The sequence below is a fragment of the Pituophis catenifer genome, unplaced genomic scaffold (genome assembly GCF_029215685.1).
Source record: "Pituophis catenifer annectens isolate HBS135680 unplaced genomic scaffold, rPitCat1.0.hap2 SCAF_4, whole genome shotgun sequence".
NCBI lineage: Eukaryota > Metazoa > Chordata > Lepidosauria > Squamata > Colubridae > Pituophis > Pituophis catenifer.
This window is the reverse complement of record NW_027256884.1, coordinates 127,032,384-127,055,197: the sequence shown is the minus strand read 5'-3', so window position 1 is coordinate 127,055,197 and position 22,814 is coordinate 127,032,384. Positions and strand designations below refer to the sequence as shown.

Below are 22,814 nucleotides of genomic sequence, written 5' to 3'. Positions count from 1 at the left end.
GGCGTCTAGATACTCCCGTGTAACACCTCTCCTGCGTGAGCTGCACTGGCTGCCGGTGGCGCTCCGGATACATTTCAAGGTGCTGGTGCTCACCTATAAAGCCCTTCATGGCTTAGGCCCGGGATACTTGCAGGACCATCTCCAGCCGCTCTCCCAACGTCCTGTGCGCTCTCACAGAGTCGGCCTCCTCAGGGTGCCATTGGCCAAACAATGTCGGCTGACGGCCCCCAGGAGGAGGGCGTTCTCTGTGGGAGCCCCGACCCTCTGGAATGGATTGCCCACCGAGCTCAGGACAGCCCCCAACCTTCTTTCCTTCCGTTGCGAGCTGAAGACGTGGCTCTTTTGTCAACTCAACTGATCCGATTGGGGATACACTGCCATAATTTTAAACTGTTTTTAATAGGGTTGTTGATTTTAATTATTTCATTGTGATTTGTATTGGAATTTGTCATTTTGTAAGCCGCCTTGAGTCCCTAGGGAGAAAGGCGGCATATAAATCGCAATAATAAATAAAATAAATAAATATCCATTTCATCCCAAACGTGGATCACAACAGACCTACCTTGTGGGAACTCAGGATCGGGGAGATCTACAAGATCGTAGACGATCATTCTACAACCAAATTGACATGCAAAGGTTCAACGAAAGTAAATTGATAGGTGCAATTACCTGTGGAACAGTCGTGCCCAGTCCAGTTGGGATCACAAGTGCAGAGACTGGTTTCAGACAGATAAGTTCCGTGGCCCGAACACTGATCCAGACAAGTGGCTCTTGGGGTCTCACAGTTGGCCCCTCCCCAGCCCACGGAACAGTGGCATTCTCCTCTCACACAGACACCACGTCCTGAGCAGGTGGGGTCCATACAGTCCACTGCAAAGCAAGGAAAATGTAGAAACATGAATTAGAATTCTTTATTGGCAAAGTGTGATTGGGCACACAAGGAATTTTTCTCCGGTTCATAAGCTCTCAGTGTACATCCAAGTTTCTGTAATTTAGAATAGAGAATAGAGAGTAGAGTAGAGTAGAGTAGAGTAGAGTAGAGTAGAGTAGAGTAGAGTAGAGTAGAGTAGAGTAGAACAGAACAGAACAGAACAGAACAGAACAGAACAGAACAGAATTCTTTATTGGCCAAGTGTGATTGGGCACACAAGGAATTTGTCTCCGGTGCATAAGCTCTCAGTGTACATACAAGCAACAAGTGATAAATCATGATTATAACCATAAAATCATAAATCTTATGATTTATGATCTTCGTCATAAATCGTAAGATACAACACTCAGCAATAGCCATAGGATACTAAATAAGCAATCAACATAAATCAAAATAGGATATTAAATACAGGCGGTGCTCAACTTACGACCACAGTTGAATGGAAAAGTTCATGTCGTTAAGTGAGAAATTTGTTAAGTGAGTTTGCTCTATCTACGACTTTTCTTGCCACATTTGTCAAGTGAATCACTGCAGGAAAAAAATGAAGGAAGAAAGTAAAGGTAGAAAGGAATGAAGAGAAGGGAAGGGAAGGAAAGGAAAGAGGGAGGGGAAAAGAAAGGGAAAAAATGAAGGAAGAAAGTAAAGGTAGAAAGGAATGAGGGAAAGAGAAGAGAAGAGAAGGGAAGGGAAGGAAAGGAAAGGAAAGAAGGAGGAAGGGAAAAAGGGGGGAAAATGAAGGAAGAAAGTAAAGGTAGAAAGGAAGGGAAGGGAAGGGAAGAGAAGAGAAGGGAAGGGAAGGGAAGGAAAGGAAAGAAGAATGACGGGAAAAAAGGGAAAAAATGAAGGAAGAAAGTAAAGGTAGAAAGGAATGGAAGGCGGGGAAGGACAGGACAGGACAGGACAGGACAGGACAGGACAGGACAGGGAAAGGAGCAAGCCAGGGTTGCATAGTAGTTAGAATGCAGAACTGCAAACTAATTCAGCTCACTGCCAGGAGTTCGATCCTGACCAGCTCAAGGTTAACTCAGCCTTCCATCCTTCCGAGGTCGGTAAAATGAAGACCCAGATTGTTGAGGGCAATACGCTGACTCTCTTAAACCGCTCAGAGAGGGCTGGAAAGTACTGCGAAGCGGTATATAAGTCTAAGTGCTGTTGCTATTGCTTTCCTTCTGCAGATGGGCCGTTGAGGCTCTCCGGAGAGGCATGGAGAGGTATCATTAATGTGCCAACTATCTCTTCCCCTCTCTTAGGACCGTCGGCGAGGCAAGGAGGCTGGCTTTATCAATCTCTGGCACTATGAACGTGTGAACGGGGAGGGCATCCATTTAGAGGCCTGGCAGCTTCCCACCCCCCTTTCCCTCCCCCCCCCTCCCAAAATCAAGGAGCAAAGAGGGAAAAAGAGTTGGAAGCGAACTGCTGGTCCCCGAAGTGCTTAGCAGATGGTTCAGTCGTGGAGAACAAAGATTGCCGGATAAGTGACAAGGGGCTACCGTGAGGCAATTAATCATTCCCGCCGAAGAAGGCCCACGGAGGGGAAAAGGGAGTTGTGAGGGGGTCTCCATCACAGAAGGCAGAACGCTCTGCTAGCTCAGCGTTAACGCGGGGCCGGAGGAGAGGGAGGCGTGTGCAGGTTAGGACACGCCATTCATCATAAAGCCAGGGCCATTTTTCATGTCCAAACGAGCCTTTTCACGAGGCGGCCTGTACAATGGCGGCTTTAATTCTTGCCCTCGCTGGCTCCGATTGCTTAGACGCTCTGCACCTTGGCAAGAGTTCTGAGATCTCTCTCTCTTCATCCATCATCTATCTATCTATCTATCTATCTATCTATCTATCTATCCATCCATCCATCCATCCATCTATCTATCTCTATCATCTATCTATCTCTATCTTTCTATCATCTATCTATCTCTCTATCCATTCATCTACATCCATCTAACAATCTTTTTTCTTTCTTTCTTTTCCCTCCTTCCTTCCCCTGCCTTCCTTCTTTCCCTCCTGTTCCATTTTCTTTCCTTCTTTTTCTTTCATTCCTTCCCTTTCTTTCCTTCTTTCTTTCCCTCTCTTTCTTTCCTTCCCTCTTCCTTTTTCCTTCCTTCCTATTCCTTCTTTTCCTTTCCTAACTTATTTTCTTTCTTTCTTTCTTTCCTGTTCCATTTTTTTTCTTTCCTTCTTTTTCCTTCCTTCCCTTTCTGTTTCTTTTATTCCTTCCTTCTTTCCCTCTTTCTTTCTCTATCTTTCCTTCTTTCCTTCCTTTCCTTCTTTCTTTCCTCTTCCTACCTTCCTTCTCTTTTCCTTCCTTTCTTCCCTGTTCTCTTCTCTGCTCCCCTCTTCCTTCCTTCCTTCCTTTCCATTCCTTCCTTTTCTTTCCTAACTACTTACTACTTGCCTTTTTCCTTCCTTCCTTCCTTCTTTCCTTCCTTCCTTCTTCCTTCCTTCCTCCCTCCCTCCCTTCCTTCCCTCCCTCCTTCTCATTCTTTTCTTTGTTGCAAATACTTTCATCTCTCCCTCCCACTCTCTGTGGTTCTCTCCACCTTTTTCTTCAAAGAGAATAATATACTTCAAAATCCTGCTACTGAGCTTCATGGCTCAGCCCTGAAAGATCCAATTTTTGGACTTCTTTCCATGAATGGATGATGGTGGTGCCGAACAGCAGAAGCTACGACCGTTGGCACAATCCACTGGGAATATATGAGTGCCAAGCCAACTAAATTGAATGGGGGCTCCTAAAACTTCTTGTGGCTTTTATTCATTGTGGGAATGGCGCTGAAGAAACACCCAGGAACGGGGCTCTAAATTTGCAGCATCAGACAGACCTCTAAGGATGGGTAAAAGCCAATGGAAAGGATGTCAGGAACAAAAACACTTTTTATTTCAGGGGCAAAAAAAAAAAAAAAGACAAATCAGGAGGAACATGACTAAACTTCCTAAAACTGAGGTGAGAGTGGGCACAGCAAGCTTTTATTCTTGATCACAAAATCCAGACAATTCGGACAGCCAAAACAGATAATAATTTAAGTAGGCCCTGAAGTACAGAACGGAACTGGACAATATATAAATTTGTCTTTACGCAAAGAGAGTGCAAAATAATGGCTGGTGATTTGCACGTGGGCAAAAAGGGGAACCAGGTTTCAGCATCTGTCCAAAACTACAGTAGTGGCCAAAATTGTGGAAACCTTTTGGGAAAAGTTTTTTTTCTAAAACTAGCTAATAACACCACTTTTTTTTTTTTTTGAGTAGTACCATACAATTATATATCAATGGAAAGATAATTTAATCAAGAATGTAATGCAATAACTTTTATAAGGGATTTGCTATTAGAATAGCAGTTACAATATAAAGAAGAAAAGTGGAACACGTAGAAAAAACGAGATATACAAAAATGATCACCATAGAAAAAATGAGATATACAAAAATGATCACTGTGTCAATTAATCCTTAGTTGGGTAACCTTTAGCATGAATGACGGCCTTACAACGTCTTCCCATGGTGTGAACCAAGTCTTTTAGTTCTGCAGCTGTTTTAATGTGAAACCAAGATTGAATGGTGGCTTCTATTAACTGGGTTTTATTGCTGGGTCGCTTCTGACTAACCAGTTTCTTTAGTCGGCTCCATAGATTTTCCATTGGGTTAAGATCTGGGCTATTCCCAGGCCATTCCAGCAGTGGAATAGGATTATCTTGAAACTCCAAAAAAAAAAAAAAAAAAATGATGTTATTAGCCATCAAACCGCAAAAATACACTTTCCCCAAAAGGTTTCCATAATTTTGGCCACTATTGTATGATCTAACTCAGGGGTGTCCAACATTTGCAACTTTAAGACTTTTACGAATTAAGGCGAATATACGTATCCCAGGATAATGTTGCAGGATCTAATTTGGGTCGGTCAAAGGTTTTTGTCTTCCGAGCTATTGGAAGCCCATCTTCAGGGAACTTCTCTCTCATCAGAGTGTGCGTTTTGCGTTGTTCTGTGTGTGCTATTTACACGATGCCTGTTGTGTGTGGCTTTTTAGTTGTTGACTGGCTGGGCAATTAAGATAGGGTTTGGGTGCAACAAAGACAGTGCCTTCAAAATTTCAAGAAAGAGACTTCTGGCTCATTCAGGTTTTGTTTTTACAAATACGAGCCAAGGGAGGGGAAAACTCACAGTGCGATTAATAGTTTTAAAAACTTAATATTGCAGAAAATGAATAGTTGCCCCATCAAACTTGGAAACATGCTGAATTAATAAAAAGATGGGAATCTTTATTCTCTGTCCCTCCTCCAAAGGAAAAAAAAACGTAACGTTGGTAAAATATTTTGAAATCAACATTACGGAAGGATTTAGAGAAAGGCAGACTTGAATAAATGTTCCGTGTAGCGGTCTTTATGCACTCTTTTAGCATTCATTTCCTCTTAGGGGAACAGCTCTTACACCTAGTGTAAAAGATTCAAGCACAGTGGGAAAGATACTTCAGTCAACAAGTTGTGTGGAAAAGCTTTGCTTTACTTCTTTGCCTGCTTTTCTTTTAAAAAAATTGGGCTGCTGGCCAATGAAAGTTGGGTTTCTATTTATTTAAAGCTCTCGACTCGGCTTGTATTGCCTCAAGAGACTTACCGAGAAATAAGACATGTAAATAAAATTATAGCAAAACCAGGAAAGAATCGTAATTAAGTTCAGGATCTTAAGTGCCTTTTTAAAAAAAACTAATAGATGATGCAGCAGAAAACATACTTTTCGCCAATCCTCGTGAAATGGGGTTGAAAAATACTTCCATAAATCGGTAAAGCTAAAGGTTCCCCTTGCACCTATGTGCTAGTCGTTCCTGACTTTAAGAGGAGGTTTTCGTCTCCGTTTCAAAGCCGAAGAGTCAGCGCTGTCTGAAGACGTCTCCGTGGTCATGTGGCCGGCATGACTCAACGCCAAAGGCGCACGGAACGCTGTTACCTTCCATCAAAGGTGGTCCCTATTTTTCTACTTGCATTTTTTACCTGCTTTCGAACTGCTAGGTTGGCAGAAGCTGGGACAAGGAACGGAAGCTCACCCCGTTACGTGGCACTAGGGATTCGAACCGCTGAACTGCCGACCTTTCGATCGACAAGCTCAGCGACTTAGCCACTGAACCACCGCGTCCCTACCACTTCCATAAATACAGTCAACCTTAAAATGAGAGAATACAGGTAATCCTCGACTTACAACCGTTTGTTTAGTGACTGTTCAAAGTTACAACGGCGCCGAAAAGAGGGACTTATGACCGTTTTACACACGGCCATTGCAGCATGGTCAGGCGATCAAAATTCGGACGCTTGGTAACTGACTCGTGTTTGCGACGGTTGCAGTGTCCCCGGGGTCACGTGATCATACCCTTTTGCGACTTTCTGACAAGGAAAGTCAAGGAGGAAGCCAGATTCATGTAACAACTAGGTTACCGATTTAAGAACGGCAGTGATTCACCTAACAAATGTGGCGAGAAAAGTCGTAAAACGGGACCAAGCTCATCTAGCAACCGTCTCGCTTAGCAATGGAAATTCTGGGCTCAATTGTGATCATAAGTCGAGGACTATCCGTCCATGCGTGAAAACAGGGTTTTGTAGGTGTGGCAGCGAAGAGGAAATGGCTATAGTACATCAACCATGGAGGTCTGCAGAGAAGATTAAAACAAAATGTCCGACTGAGAAGATATCCCCTATTAGGTAAAGGTAAAGATTTCCCTCGCACATACGTGCTAGTTGTTCCTGACTCTAGGGGGCGGTGCTCATCTCCGTTTCAAAGCCGAAGAGCCAGCGCTGTCCGAAGACGTCTCCGTGGTCATGTGGCCAGCATGACTAAATGCCAAAGGCGCACGGAACGCTGTGACCTTCCCACTAAAGGTGGTTCCTATTTTTCTACTTGCATTTTTTACCTGCTTTCGAACTGCTAGGTTGGCAGAAGCTGGCACAAGGAACGGAAGCTCACCCTGTTACGCGGCACCAGGGATTCGAACCACTGAACTGCCGACCTTTCGATCGACAAGCTTAGCATCTTAGCCACTGAGCCACCGCATCCCTTCAATACCATTAGTGGTATGCAGCCTCTAATACAGGAGTGTCAAACTCAATTTCATTGAGGGCTGCATCAGGGTTGTGTTTGACCTTGGAGGGCCGCTGTTTGACACAGGCTCAAGATGCATTTTTTCCCCTTCTCTTCTTCCTTTCCACAGTTCTTTACTATAACCATTTTCCTATCTCTCCTACCAGAATATCACAACAGAATATCAGAATATCACTCAATATCACTGGCAAACATTTATTACTTATTCTTCATACTCCACTAAACTTTTTATTTCTAAATTTATACTCCATTGTTTAATAGTAAATTGCTTTTCCGGGCAGAAAAGCTATTTATACCACTGTATTTTTATTATTCGGCTAATCATAAAAATACAATGGCATAAAGAAGATGATAATACAAGATCTAACAGCAGAGGTAAATTTCCAGTATAGTAAATAGAAATGGCTGTCAATTGTGGATGGTTGATGGTAGATTAAATGGACCTACAGTATGTAAAACCTGGCATTAAACTGTAGTATTAACATAGGATGTTACTTGTTTTCACTTACTTGAGGCCGCATAATAGTAATCCAGTCCAATCCAGTCCGCCTGCAGCACTCTGTCGGCTGAAAACGGGCCCCATTCGGCCGGCAGAGTGCTGCTGGAGGCCGGGGAGACCGAAAATGAAACAACATGCAAGAAAACCACCAAGCTCAAAGAGCACCAAGGATCCTTCATGTCAACTCTATCCAGGGGTGGGCTACTGGGGGTTTGCAGGAGTTCGGGAGAACCTCTAGCTAAGATTTTGTGCAGTTCAGAGAACCCCCAAATCCCACTCCGGGCTGGCCCTGCCCACCTCTCCCCTCCCTGGAATCCCCACGCGGCCTGTTTTAGATGCAGGCAAGTGCAGGGTGTGTGCAGAGGCTCAGGGAGGGCGAAAAACGGGCCTACTGGAAGTTCGGGAAGGCCGGAAATAGGCCCGTTTCTGGCCTCCAAAGGGCCTCTCGAGTCTGGGGAGGCCATTTTCACCCTCCCGGAGACTCAAGGAAAGCCTCCGGAGCCCGGGAAGGGCAAAAACGCCAACCCACCGTGGCCGACTAGGCCACACCCACCATGGCCACGCCACCCAGCAACTGGGCAGAGAACCCTTTGCTAAAATTTTTGAAGCCCACCCCTGTCTAATCCATAGGCTTTAATTTTACTGCAAGGGACTCTGGGCTAGTCATCTGCAAAAAGAAAAGAAAAGAAAATGCTTTCAGATAACCTTAAAAAAAGAAAAACCTGGTTGGTTTATCCTAAAGGAGAAATAATGGCAGATAGACAGGGGAGCTATTTCAGGCTGCCTTAAAAGCTTCTCTTTGGCGAAAGCTGCTGGCTGAGAAGGAAAGAGATGGGATTGATTGATTATTCATCTCCATATCTCATCTACTTAGGTCTCTCGGTATTCGGGGGGAGGGGGGGTTGTGTAACTTCGGTGAGGCTACGCCAGCAGGATTGATGTGTGTTATCGTGTCTCGTGGGATGCCCTTAAAAAAATAAAAATAAATGAAAAATGCTGTTATCCCACACAAGGTTAGACACACTTAAGTTCATCGATTATGTCTAATGCTGGTTACAATGGGGACTGGAGTAATTGGGGCATCCATAATTTTGATGAAGAGGGAAAAGGTGTGTGTGTGGGGGGGGAAGGGTTGCCAGGTGTTTCAGGAGCAACACTACAGAGCCAGAAGTGGTGTAAAAGGAAGGCATCGCAACAACATGGTGGAGCGGCGTAAAATCACAGGATCGCCTCTGGCATACTCAGCTAAGAAAGGAAAAGAAAAAAAGGGGAAAAGAAAGTGTAGTGTAGTATAGGGTACATAGGTTATGATAGAATAGAAAATGGAACAGATTAGAACAGAACAGAATAGGTATACAGGAGAGGAGAGGAAGAAAGGGGAGGAGAGGAAGAAAGAAAAGAAAAGAGAGGAGAGGAAGAAAGGAGAGGAGAGAAAGGAATGAGAGGAGAGGAAGAAAGGAGAGGAGAGGAAAAAAGGAGAGGAGAGAAAGAAAAGAGAGGAGAGGAAGAAAGGAGAGGAGAGAAAGGAATGAGAGGAGAGGAAGAAAGGAGAGGAAAGGAAAAGAGAGGAGAGGAAGAAAGAGGGGAGAGGAAGAAAGAAAAGAGGGGAGAGGAAAGGAGAAGAAGAGAGGAGAGGAAGAAAGAAAGGAGAGGAGAGGAAGAAAGAGGGGAGAGGAAGAAAGAAAAGAGGGGAGAGGAAAGGAGAAGAGGAGAGGAAGAAAAGAGAGGAGAGGAAGAAAGGAGAGGAGAGGAAGAAAGAAAAGAGGGGAGAGGAAGAAAGAAAAGAGGGGAGAGGAAAGGAGAAGAAGAGAGGAGAGGAGAGGAAGAAAGAAAGAAAGGAGAGGACAGGAGAGGAGAGGAAGAAAAGAGGGGAGAGGAAGAGAGGAAAGGAGAGGAAAAAAGGAGAGGAGAGGAAGAAAGGAGAGGAGAGGAAGACAGAAAAGAGAGGAGAGGGGATGAGAGGAAGAAAGGAGGAGAGGAGAGGAGGGAAAGAAAGGAGAGGAGAGGAAGAAAGGAGAGGAGAAGAGGTATACAGGACAGAACAGAACAGGATAGAATAGGAATACAGGAAAGGAAGGAAGGAAGGAAGGAAGGAAGGAAGGAAGGAAGGAAGGAAGGAAGGAAGGAAGGAAGGAAGGAAGGGTGGATGGAAGGAAAGAAGGAAGGATTTCTGACACTTCCTGCCAGATTCCCATCAGCAAATTCAATGGGGAAGCCTGCAGGAAATCGGAGGTTGCTCCTACTTCTGTTCCTCTGTTTGGTCTGAAACGATGACCGTACTGGCTGGGGAATTCTGGGAGTTGTCATCTACCCATCTTAAAGTTGTCACGGTTGAGACACACTGCTCTAGTCTAGGGGATCACCGCTTGGTAGATCCTCTCTCCAAAACTCCCATCAGCACCGACCATACCAAGTAAATCAAACAAACGTCCGGCATTCTGAAATTTATCCAGCTGTGGGGAAAGTACCGACGGAATCTTAAAGGAAATTACCTTCCTCACAACTCTCTCCCTTGTAGCCCGGGTTGCAAATACAGGTTCCCATGATGCACGTCCCGTGGCTGTTGCAAGAGACGTCGACGCACTGATTGGTGGGGACGTCGCACTCGGCTCCTTTCCACCCACTGTGACATAAACAACGTCCTTTCATGTACTGTCCGTTCCCACTGCACAACACTGGGCAAGACGCTGAGAAGGAAGACGACAACGCAAAAAAAAAAGAAGGGTCATTAGAAGCGCGATTAAGGTTTGTTGACAGCTTGAGACGATCCCCGAGATCAGATACAACGGAAGGGAATTTAAAATGGACTATAGGTAGTTCCTCAAATTAGACCATTCGAATGGAGACTAAGATTTCTGTTGCTAAGTGAAACATTCATTGCATGAATTTTGCCTCATTTTACGACCTTTCTTGCCACGCTTGTTAAGCGAATCACTGTTACGTTAGTAACATGGTTGTTAGGCGAGTCTGGCTTCCCCACTGACTGTTGAGCTCGCCCTCACGCTCGACACGACCATCAGTCGTAAACCATCATCCCAAAGCAAAACGTTGTCTACTGGTGATTTGTTGCGTTTCTTCCGTTTCGTGGTCCGAGGATCCTGAGACTGACTTTGCTTGTCAAAAGGTCGCAAAACAGTCTTAAAAACCTCCAGTGATGAAGCACCCACAACTTCTGGTGGCAAGCTGTTCCATTGGTTAATTATCCTCATTGCTAGGAAGTTTCTAACAGTGGCTTAAATTAGTTTAAGCCTGAGAGGGAGATAACCTCTCAGTCTTAAGCCAAGGATAGGAGATGCTTAGAGGCCACTTTATGAATGGCTGAGGCCTGAGGTCACTGGCATTGCTATTGTCAGAACAGACAATGCTTTTGATGGTGATTAACCTCCCTGTTTGCACATATGTGGTAGCCAAAAAAAGAAGGAGAGAGGGAAATGGAGGAGAAATGGTGAGGCTGGGGAATTCTGGGAACTGAAATCCAGACAGCTTAAAATGACCAAGGAACTTTAAGGAACTCTGATAGCAATAGCACTTTGACTTATATATGGTTTTATAGTGCTTTATAGCGGTTTACAGAATTGGTATATTTTCTCCAACATATCTGGGTCTTCAATTTACCGACTTTGGAAGGATGGAAGACTGTGTTAACCTTGAGCCGGTCAGGATCGAACTGCTGGCAGTTGTCAGAATTAGCCTGCAATACTGCACTCTGACCACTGTGCCACCATGGCTTTGATACTAAACTATTGTTGTGACTCTGACCCCCGAGGCTGACTTATCGGAGGGAGAAGGCTCCGAACATGAAGGAGAGGAGTTGGCCAGGCCTCCCTCTCCAGGACCCTCCTCTCTGGCAATGCCTCAGGTGCCACCCGAAGGAGAAGAGATTGGCCAGGAGCCAGGTATCTCCTCGCAGTCGGACAGTGACGGAGATAAGTCTTGGCTGGATCCACGCCAGCGTCGGAGAGACAAGCGCACGCAGCAGAAAAGGAGGTGTGCCAGAGATTAAGCTGAGTCACTGGACCACACCCCACAGGGGATAAAAGGGGGTGAGGTGGCCATTCAGACTCTGTGACGGACAAAACTAACTACTAGCGAGTCACATTGTATCTTTGCAACAACGATATCTGCCTTGGATTTAATACGGACTGGACTTGACAATTCTTGAGCTGTGTGTATCTTGTTTGGGTTTATCTGTCGGAGGAACAACCCCTCCCTTTATGGGTAAAGTTCTTGGCAAGCAGCTACTGGGTTGCTACCAATCCTTTTATCGAAAGAATTTGTTGTCTGCCAGTTTTATTTAACCCCTGGCTGTCTGTTTGTGTGTGTGTGTGAGACGGGGACAGAACAATTGTAAGAAATTGTTCTGACCCAGCTCTCCAAACATGACAAACTCTCTAAAGTTAACTCAAACATTCCTTTATTAGGAGCGCTAGCAGCCCCAGTAAAAAGTTTCTCTCTCACCACAGGCTGACAAGGCCGTCCAGCCGGGAGATGAATAATTGTCTGCCACATCTATTCATCTTTTCCCCCTGCCTTTTATCCCCAGAGCTAGGATGGGGCTTCGCTAGCAGCAGTGGCTCTTCCTTCCCAAGGATCGGCCCATAGATTTCCACTGCTCTCCTCTCCTCTGCCTTCTGTGCATCTGTGCGTCAGGCACTGGACCCAGCTGTTCCTCCTCCTCCTCAACAGCCACCTCCAGACCTGGGAGCTGTTGACTCTCCATCTGAGGGCTGACGGACGGCCCAGTCTCCGCCTTTGTCTTTCTCTGCCAGCTCCATTCCCTCTTCCCCCTCGGAGCTCTCTGGTTGCCTTGATGCCGACCCTGACTCCCACATCTCTTCCCCCTCCTCTGATTCAGCTAATGGAGGGGCCAGCAGCCGACAGGCCACAACAGAAATAATCAGACTTGCTGGGTTCACACAACGCACCAAACCACACCGACTGAGATTAAAAATAATGAAATTTAGCAGGGCGTGTCAAATTCAGGTGTATCTGATCTGGTCAAGCGACTCTTTGAGACAGAACTTCATGAAGAATGGAGCGGTTGATCCTTCAGCCCGTTCGTTTGCTCAGAAAGCGTCTGAACCAAAACTCCCAAGTTTGTTTAGGACCTGTGTCAATAATGATAAGTTAACCAAAAAAATTAAGTCTCTACCTCGTCCACAATCAGGGCCCAAAAATCCGAGGAAACAATGGCAGGTTCCAGAAATGCAATCCCCATTTCCGTAACAGTTGCTGGGACAGTTTTCCACCGATTCTATGGAAAGAAGAAAAGAGGGGAAAAAAAGTGAAGATAATGTAGAAAAGGGCAAAGTTAAACCTCAAAGGACATTTGCTGATGGAACAGAGCAGAGCAATTTTTTTTACTACCGGTTCTGTGGGTGTGGCTTGGTGGGTGTGGCTTGGTGGGCGTGGCAAAGGAAGGATACTGCAAAATCTCCATTCCCACTCCACTCTAGGGGAAGGATATTGCAAAATCTCCATTCCCACCCTATTCTGGGGCCAGCCAGAGGTGGTGTTTGCCGATTCTCCGAACTACTCAAAATTTCCGCTACCGGTTCTCTGAACTGCTCAAAATTTCCGCTACCGGTTCTCCAGAACCTGCTGGATTTCACCTCTGGAACAGAGGCATTGGCAATGGTCCTTCTCACGTCAGTCTCCCCTTGCCTGGATTACTGTAACTGACTCGATGTGGGACTGCCCTTGGAGATTACACAGGAACTTTAGGGTATAAAACTTTAGCTGGTACAAAGTCTGAGTACTAACAGAAGAAGGCCCTAGTCTCGTCAGCTCCTGGAGGATTCACTGGTTGCCAGTTTGCTTCTAGACCGGGGGTGTCCCTCCTAAGGAATCACTTACCCTCAGAATTAAGATCAGAAAAATATATTTTGAACACTTAAAAAGATCTGGCAGTTTAAGCAAGCAGTTGAGGATTTAGAAAGGATTAGGTTCCTGTGGTGTACCCAAGCGCTGTTTATTTTAATTTGCTTCACGCTATTACTGACGCCGAATTGATTATGGATTGTAAATTGTGAACTTTTATCGATTGGATGTGCTGTATTGCTTTTTGGTGAGCTCTCAGATTTGCCTAAACTAAGTGGCATAAAAGCGCCATAAATCAATAGAACAATTAAGAAGGAAGGGAGGGAAGGAAGTAATTACTATTTCACTTAAATTAAAATTTTTCAGTAGCATAAAACAAAGTTTTAAAAGCGACCCGTTTTATAAATGCGTTGCTTGCAAAATGTATTTCACAAATATATGTGTGTGTGTGTGTGTGTGTGTGTGTGTGTGTGTACAGTTAATATCTCGGTTTTCTTCCCGTGTAATTGTAAAGATATCCCTAAAAGGGTAGTAGCGACGTTTCAACGAAATCACATTCGTCATCTTCTGGCTAAAGTTCTTGGTTTGGTGCTTATGGGCAAACTGTGTTAACTGACGTTTTTCTATGAAAAGAGGCAAAGGTGCATTCTGATTGGTCAACAGTACCGTTGTATTCTGATTGGCTGATGATGTAGCTGTATTTTGATTGGGTGGAAGTGCTGTACAACGGCACTGTTGACCAATCAGAATGCACCTTTGCCTCTTTTCATAGAAAAATGTCAGTTACGTTCACACAGTTTGCCCATAAGCACCAAACCGAGAACTTTAGCCAGAAGATGACGAATGTGATTTCGTCGAAACGTCGCTACTACCCTTTTAGGGATATGTTTACAATTACACGGGAAGAAACCCGAGATATTAACTGTACACACATATATACCCGTGAAAACTTACATAAACATATATATAAAAGTGTGTTAAAATACGTCCTAATGTTTTTCGATTCTTTTTGGTATTATTCCCCCCATTTTTTTCTGGAGAAAAAGAAAAGAATAGAAACCTGCTCCAGATTTTGGAAAGCATTCTATTTCTATTTACTTTGAGAGAAAACAAAGAAGAATAACGATGACAGATAATCAAAACTTATATGTGAGAAATCAACAGATTAGCACTTTTACGTTTGTAATTATATTTTGTTTTATTTCAGCAAATCTCAACTTTCCACTAAATAATCATCATCATCATCATCATCATCATCATCATCATCATCATCATCATCACAAAGTACCGGGATTTGCAAATTGAAGTTGAGCGACTATGGAAAAAGAAATTGTGTGTTGTCCCGATTGTAATTGGAGCCCTTGGAGCAATACCCAAAGGGTTACCCTGCTATTTAGAAATTCTAAATTTGCCGGACTTGAACATTTTGACTCTACAAAAAAACCACCTTACTCAGAACAGCTTACATCCTCCGACGATACCTTAACAGTTCCTAGGTCCTTGGTTAGGACTCGAGCTGCTGAGCTATTAACCAGCCTCAAAGGCTGTGAATCTCACTAAAGATTAAATAATAATAATAATAATAATAATAATAATAATAATAATAATAATAATAATAAATTGCAGCTTCCTGCAATAACACCAGTGGAACTGCAAAAGACTGCGCTACTCGGAACATCGTACATCTTAAGAAGGTACTTGGTTGATCCCTAGGACGCTGGCAGCAACCCGTATCAACCATTAGCACCAGTCAATGATATTTGTGATGCATTTTTAATGTTCAGTTGACTTGAGTTTCATGTTTAATGAATAAAGATAATAATAAAAAAAACTCAGTCAACTGATCATTTAAAAATGTGTCACAAATACGACTGACTGGTGCTAATGGTTGATACGGGTTGCTGCCAGCGTCCTAGGGATCAACCAAGTACCTTCTTAAGATGTACGATATTCCGAGTAGCGCAGTTTTTTGCAGTTCCGCTGGTGTTATTGCAGGAAGTTGTAATTTCTTGATGTGTTTTGTAAAATTCTTGGACATGGTACCAAGTGCCCCAATGACAATGGGTATCACTGTTACAGGTTTCATCCATAGCTGTGTAGTTTCGATAACCAGGTCGTGATATTTTGTGATTTTTTTTCCAGTTCTTTTTCTTCGACTCTGGCATCTCCTGGTACAGCAATATCTATAAACTGTAAACTTCGGTTTTCAACAACTGTGATATCTGGCGTGTTGTGTTCCAAATGACGATCCGTCTGTATTCGAAAGTCCCACAAGGTCTTCCCTGTCTCATTTTCGATAACTTTTTCCACTTTGTGCTCCCATGACTTTTCGAATACAGGTATGTCATATTTCTTACATAATGACCAGTGGATTAATTTAGCAACTCGATCGTGTCTAGCTTTGTAATCAGTTTGTGCGATTTTGCTGCACTCACATATTAAGTGTGAAGCAGTTTCAACCTTGTCGTTGCAAAGTCGGCAGTTTGGATTGTCAGTGGATTTTCGTATCTTCGCTTTCATGGCATTAAGTTTAAAATTGTTCTTGAGCAATTGTTCAAGAACAATTGTTCTTGAGCAATTTTTATTATTATTATTATTATTATTATTATTATTATTATTATTATTATTATTATTATTATTATTATAGTATAATAATAATAATAATAATAATAATAATAATAATAATAATAATATATTAACATGATCCGCGCTCTAAAGACCTTTTTATTTCACCAGGCGGGCCTGGCCTATCTTTCTCCCTCTTTTTAAACAATTTTTAAACAATTTTAATATTTTAATATTTTCAATATCTTTTAATTTTCAAAGTTTAAATCTGTTTTAAATTGATTGGGGTTTTAATCTGTCTGGGCCAAATTATTTAATTTGATTTTAGTTCTGTTTTTTAAATTTTGTATGTATGTATTTTATTGTTGGCTGTTCACCGCCCTGAGTCCTTCGGGAGAAGGGCGGTATACAAATTAAATAAAAGGAAAGGAAAGGAAAGGAAGGAATATTTTTTTAAAACTGGTGAACTACCAAGGTGAATAAGCATGTCATTTTATGAGCCATCATAACTTACCTGTACAATGATAGTTTTTGCTTGATATTTTTATTTAACTCCAAACTTCCTCCAAGTATCAATTATTTCTCACCTTCAAAATATTTTTTTTTAAAGGGAGGAAACTGCAAGTTAACACCCACAGTGTTCTTTTAATGGCAGCTCTAACTATTCATCCTTTTCTTGGCTTATTAACATTTGTCCCCCCTAAAAAAAATCAAAAGCCACGTTTGACAATTTCTTAAAATATTCATGAAGACAGGATGTACTTGGGTACGCGAGGTTGACGAAAATGACAAAACGGCAAGGCTGCCTTTGAATGTTATTGTTTCTGATCCTCCATAAATATACCGTACGTTGAATTAAAATGGGATGTAATTACAGGCGAGAAGTCTTAGCGTTGTTGGGCTCATTTTTCATTATGACAGGTTAGGAAGAACAGCTCCTTATATTTAAGATTTAAAAGTCTTTGAAGCAAGCAAACCATAGGTCACAAGTATCTTGCCTCTTACCCAGTACATAAAAAGGAAATTGCTGATATATTTCGTGAAGGTGTCATAAATATAGTGGGCCTTTCTAAAACACGGATGGGGATGATTTAGGAGAAGGACTGGTCAGGCCTAAAAAGTCATTTCTTTTGTGAGGTCTCTAGATGCTCTCCGAGCTGGGTTGTTTTCTTGCAACATTTCATTACCTAACTAGGTAACAGCATCAGTGCTAGAAGAGCGTGGGGTTTGTGGAGTGGAAGATGGAGGAGGAGGAGGAGGAGGACTGTCAGGTCCTAGATGCTCTCTGAGCTTGGTTGTTAGCTTGCAGATCAGTGGTGGATTGCTCCCGGTTCGCACCGGTTCGCAAGAATCAGTACTAAAAATTTCTAGTAGTTCGGAGAACCGGTAATAACATTGGCTGGCCACGCCCCCGAACTGGTCCCCGGCCCGGTCGCCGCTTGCTTACCCCACCCACCTCATCAGAAGCATCAAAAGCATCAAAAATGCTTTTAAAAAACATCTGACGATCCCTGCTGAGCCGTGCGATCATCAGAGGCTTTTTTTTTTTACTTTTAAAAGCATTATTTCGGCCGAAGAGGTTGTAGAAAAAATGCTTTTAAAAGTAAAAAAAAAAAGCCTCTGATGATCGCACGGCTCAGCAGGGATCGTCAGATGTTTTTAAAAGCATTTTTTCTACAACCTCTTCAGCCAAAGAGGCTGTAGGAAAAAAAATGCCTTTAAAAGCCTCTGGCGATCCCAACTGAGTTGCTTGATCGTCAGAGGCTTTTAAAAGCATTTTTTTCTGCAACCTCTTAAAGTTGTAGAAAAAATGCTTTTAAAAGTAAAAAAAAAAAAAGTTGGCCACGCCCACCCAGTCACATTACACCCACCAAGCCACGCCCACAAAATAAGCCACACCCACAGAACCGGCAGTAAAAAATTTTAGAACCCACCCCCTGTTGCAGACGTTTCATTACCTAACTAGGTAATATCATCAGTGCTAGAAGGACTGGGGTTTGTGGAAAGGAGGAGAAGGAGGACAGGACTCCTTGGTGCTCTCTGAGCTTGGTTGTTTTCTTGCAGACCTTTCATTACCCAACTAGGTAACATCATCAGTGCTAGAAGAGAGTGTAGACTGCGGAAAACAGGAGGAGGAGGAGGAAGAGAAAGAGGAGGAGGAGGAGGAGGAAGGCTATGCAAATCTTTGCTGAACAATAGGAAATTGATCAATTCCATGACTAGATTCAAGTAGCTCAGAATTCCTTAAGTTTAGAAACTTTCTTCATCATCCTTGTTGATTGCCTTCTGTCCTAGCCATAGTCTGATGAGACTGTTATGGTCCCCATCCTGAATATTTTCTTGGGGAACCTACTTACGAAAAGCTAAAACTCGCTTAACCTGGCCTCAACTGACCTTCACTATCATTAATTCTTCAACCCAAGAAACTTTTAAACTAGACGTGTCAAGGATCCATCTCCCACTGAAGCACCCTCAACAATCTATTTGCACATAAATGCAAATTGTCATAAGTAGGAACAGATCTTCCAGATACTAAGCTGACCTCCAGGTCCCTCAATATAGCTGGCATTTGCTTCAGAGATGCATGGCTGTCTTACTTTTAACCCAACCATCTCCTTTTTCTCCAAAAATAACCTTAAAGGTAAAGATTCCCTTCGCACATATGTGCTAGTCGTTCCCGACTCTAGGGGGCGGTGCTCATCTCCGTTTCAAAGCCAAAGAGCCAGCGTTGTCTGAAGACGTCTCCATGGCCATGTGGCCAGCATGACTCAACGCCAAAGGTGCACGGAATGCTGTTCCCTTCCCACCAAAGGTGGTCCCTATTTTTTCTACTTGCATTTTTTGCGTGCTTTCGAACTGCTAGGTTGGCAGAAGCTGGGACAAGTCACGGGAGCTCACCCCCTTACGCGGCACTGGGGATTCGAACCGCTGAACTGCCGGTACTTCGATCGACAAGCTCAGTGTCTTAGCCACTGAGCCTCCGCACCCCTAAAACTAACCTTAGAATAGCACAATTGTGCTATTTGGCAAGTCAGGCCTTGCTAATTCTGATCTTACTTTAACATCCTTCTTAAAGCTCTCTTGGTGCAACCTGCAAATTATCTACACATTTTCTTTGACGAAGAAAAAAAAATACAATTATACATGTTAAAGAGATGGACCAATTGGCTCGATTCCCAATAGATCTTTCCTCTTTTCCTTAATTTTAGAATAATTATCTATCCACCAGCTGGCTGGACTGGTTAGGAGAAGAGGGACTGTTCCAGAATTGTTTCGTTCATTTATCTATTGGGTAGCATTAGGATTAATTACTAAGGGCTTCTCTTTTTTCTCTTGGGTGATAGGCTGAAGCAATGCTCGTGCCACACTTGTAAGAAGCTGCGATAATATGGAAAAAAAAAACCATATTAAAAGTTATATATTTTAAAGGCCCTCTACCCAGTATGCGTTATTCGTAATTCTCCAGGCATGTTGAATAACACGAGTAACAGAGTTCGAAGGGCCCCTGGAAGTCTTCTAGTCCAATCCTATCATTTCAGACAAATGGCTGTCCAATTTTGGTCACCACGATGTAAAAAAAGATGTGGAGACTCTAGAAAGAGTGCAGAGAAGAGCAACAAAGAGGATTATGGGACTGGAGGCTAAGACACATAAAGAACGTTGCTGGAATTGGGTAGGTCTAGTTTGATGAAAAGAAGGACTAGGGGAGACATGATAGTAGTCTTCCAATATCTCAGGGGCTTCCACAAAGAAGAGGGAGTCAAGCTATTCTCCAAAGCACCTGAGGGCAGGATAAGAAGCAACAGGTGGAAACTAATCAAGGAAAGAAGCAACTTAGAACTAAGGAGAAATTTCCTGACAGTTAGAACAATTGATCAGTGGAACAACTTGCCTGCAGAAGTTGTAAATGCTCCAACACTGGAAGTTTTAAAGAAGATGTTGGATAACCATTTGTCTGAAGTGGTGTAGGGTTTCCTGCCTAAGCAGGGGGTTGGACTAGAAGACCTCCAAGGTCCCTTCCAACTCTGTTATTCTATTCTATTCTACAGTGGATGGACCCGCCCATCTCAATGTCCATCTCCCACTATTCTGCTCACATGGAAATAGAAGCAAAACGCCTTTATAATGTGAAACAGGAACAAAGCATGCTGTGCACAGATTATTCCCCAAATATTGTATATTTAATAGAGAATGCTCTGTCTTAAAAAAAAAAAAAGACTATAAAACCCTCCAGGATTGAGTTTCTTGAGGTTTGCATGATCAGAAGTGTCTTTAGACAAACTCTGCATAACCCTGGAGGCCTTTGTCAGGAAAATATAGGAGTTTGGGTTTTGGAAAAAGTTGAGCTGCAGCTGCTGCCTCTCCAGAATGAAGTTTAAAATTATGTAAACATTTCTTTTTTTTTTGGACCCTGAAGGGAAAAATCATTATGTCAAGTCAATGAGCCTTTTGTTGAAGGGCTTGGATTTAAGTGAAGTTACCTAAAGTGAAAGACGGGGGGAATTGATCAACTGTGATTGATAGAGAGGTAGAAAGAAAGAAAGAAAGAAAGAAAGAAAGAAAGAAAGAAAGAAAGAAAGAAAGAAAGAAAGGGAAAGGAATGAAGGAGGAAGAAAGGAAGGAAGGAAAGAAAGAAAGAGGGAGGGAGGGAGGGAGAAAGGAAGGAAGGAAAGAGAGAAAGAAATAAAGAAGGAAGGAAGGAAGGAAAGAAAGAAGGAAGGAGGGAGGAAGGAAGGAAGGAAAGAAAGGAAGGAAGGAAGGAAGGAAGGAAGGAAGGAAGGAAGAAGGAAGGAAGGAAGGAAGGAAAGAAAGAAAGAAGGAAGGAAGGAGGAAGAAAGGAAGGAAAGAAAGAAGGAGGGAAGGAAGGAAGGAAGGAAAGAAGGAAGGAAAGAGAGAAAGAAAGAAAGAAAGAAAGAAAGAAGGAAGAAAGGAAAGAAAGAGAAAGAGAGAAAGAAAGAAAGAAAGAAAGAAAGAAAGAAAGAAAGAAAGAAAGAAAGAAAGAAAGAAAGAAAGAAAGAAAGAAAAGGCTATGGGGTTATACACCGCCCTGAGTCCTTCGGGAGAAGGGCGGTATAGAAATAAAATTATTATTATTATTATTATTATTATTATTATTATTATTATTATTATTATTATTATTATTATTATTATTATCTGTCTCATTTGAGGGCTGAGACAAGAGGGTGTAGGAGGAAAAATCAGTATTTATACATTAACAGGAGTGACTCACATATCAATGGAAATTTGGGAACCAGTTATGATTGTAGGTCGACTTGCAACCATTTGTTTGGTGCCTGCTCAAAGTGAAAAAAGTGACTTATGATTGTTTTTCACACTTACGACCGTTGCAGCATCTACCATGGTCACCTGATCAAAATTCAGACGCTTGGCAACGAACTCGTATTTATGACGGTCGCAGTGTGCTGAGATCAGATGATCCCTTTGGCAACCTTCTGACTAGTGAAGTCAATGGGGAAGCCAGGTTCCCTTCACAACTGTGTGACTAAGTTCACAACTGCAGTTATTCCCTTAACAACTGTGGCAAGAAAGGTCGCAAAATGGGGAAAAACACACTTAACAACTGTCTCGCTAAGCAACAGAAATTTTGGGCTCCATTCTGGTCGTGAGTCATGAACTATTTGTGCTCCTGGATATCAACCCACAAAATTCCCATGTTTGGTTTCTTCTGAATTAAAGTCTCAAAATAGAAAATTTGTCGTAAGGGGGAAGTTGGGCGGCTATTCTAAACACTTACTCGATCCACCTTCGCCTTCCATAAACACGTCTGTAGCTTGAGGTAATCCATATATTTATTTATAGGGATTTATTGTGGTTTACTTATTTATTTGTTTTGACTTTGTGCGTGGCTCCAGTTTGGGCTTCTTGCGTTGTGGCCTGTCGGTCGCCGGCCCCTCCAGCAGCTGAATTGGAGGAGAAGGAGGAGGAGGAGGTGTGGGAATCAGGGTCAGCATCAAGGCAACCTGAGAGCTCAGAGGGGAAAAGGGAACGGAGCTGTCAGAAGAGAAAGATGGAGGTGGAGCCTAGGCCATCTGTCAGCCCTCAGATGGAGAGTCAACAGCCCCGGGTCTGGAGGTGGCTGATGAGGAAGAGGAGGAACAGCTGGGTCCAGTGCCTGATGAATGGATGCACAGAAGGCAGAGGAGAGGAGAGCAGTGGAAATCTATGGGCCAGTCCTTGGGAAGGAAGAGCCACCGCTGCTAGCGAAGCCCCACCCGAGCTCTGGGGATAAAAGACAGGCGGTGGAGATGAATTGATGTGGCAGACAACTATTTATCTTCCGGCCAGACGGCCTTGTTAACCTGCGTTGAGAGAGAAACTTTTTGCCGGGGCTGCCGGCACTCCTAATTAAAGGAATCTTTGAGTTCACTTCAGAGGGTTTGTTATGTTTGAGGAGCTGGGTCAGAACATCTTGGTTCTCCAAAGTTGACATCAGGAACTGCTGAAAAGATTCCTAGAAGCTCGGCTATTTCCCTGCCATCTCTGAACAGGGTTTTAGGCCAACCGCTAGCCCAGATGTGCTGACTTCAGCTCTCCTTTGGCTTGCTGTTTTGTTCTACTCAAGACCAGATTGTCCCAAATAAATCACGGTATATCTGGCAGAGGTGAATCCACCAGGCAATTTACGGAAGAGCATCTGTGTTACAAAAATGCTGCCAAAGTCATTTGCAAGGAAGCTAATTCATTACACAGAGAGAGAGAGAGAGAGAGAGAGAGAGAGAGAGAGAATTAGAGAAAGTGTGTGTGAGTGAGAGAGACAATGAGAAAGAGAGAAAGAGAAAGTGAAAGTGAGTGAGTGAGTAAGAAGCAGAAAAAGAGAGAGAAAGAGCAAAAGAGAGACAGAGAAAAGGAGAGGAAAGAGAGAGAGAGAAAGAGAGACAGAGAAAGAGACAAAGTGAGACACAGACAGA

The 22,814-nt window shown here is 43.2% G+C and overlaps 1 protein-coding gene across 1 annotated transcript in view; it reads right to left on the bottom strand.

The window, feature by feature from the left end:
- TENM4 (teneurin transmembrane protein 4) overlaps window positions 1-22,814 on the bottom strand; it is a 326,501-nt gene that overhangs the window by 125,368 nt on the left and 178,319 nt on the right. The window contains 3 exon segments of the mRNA XM_070942973.1: window positions 670-870; window positions 9,993-10,187; window positions 12,653-12,754. Of these exon segments, the coding sequence (XP_070799074.1) occupies window positions 670-870; window positions 9,993-10,187; window positions 12,653-12,754 (498 nt within the window).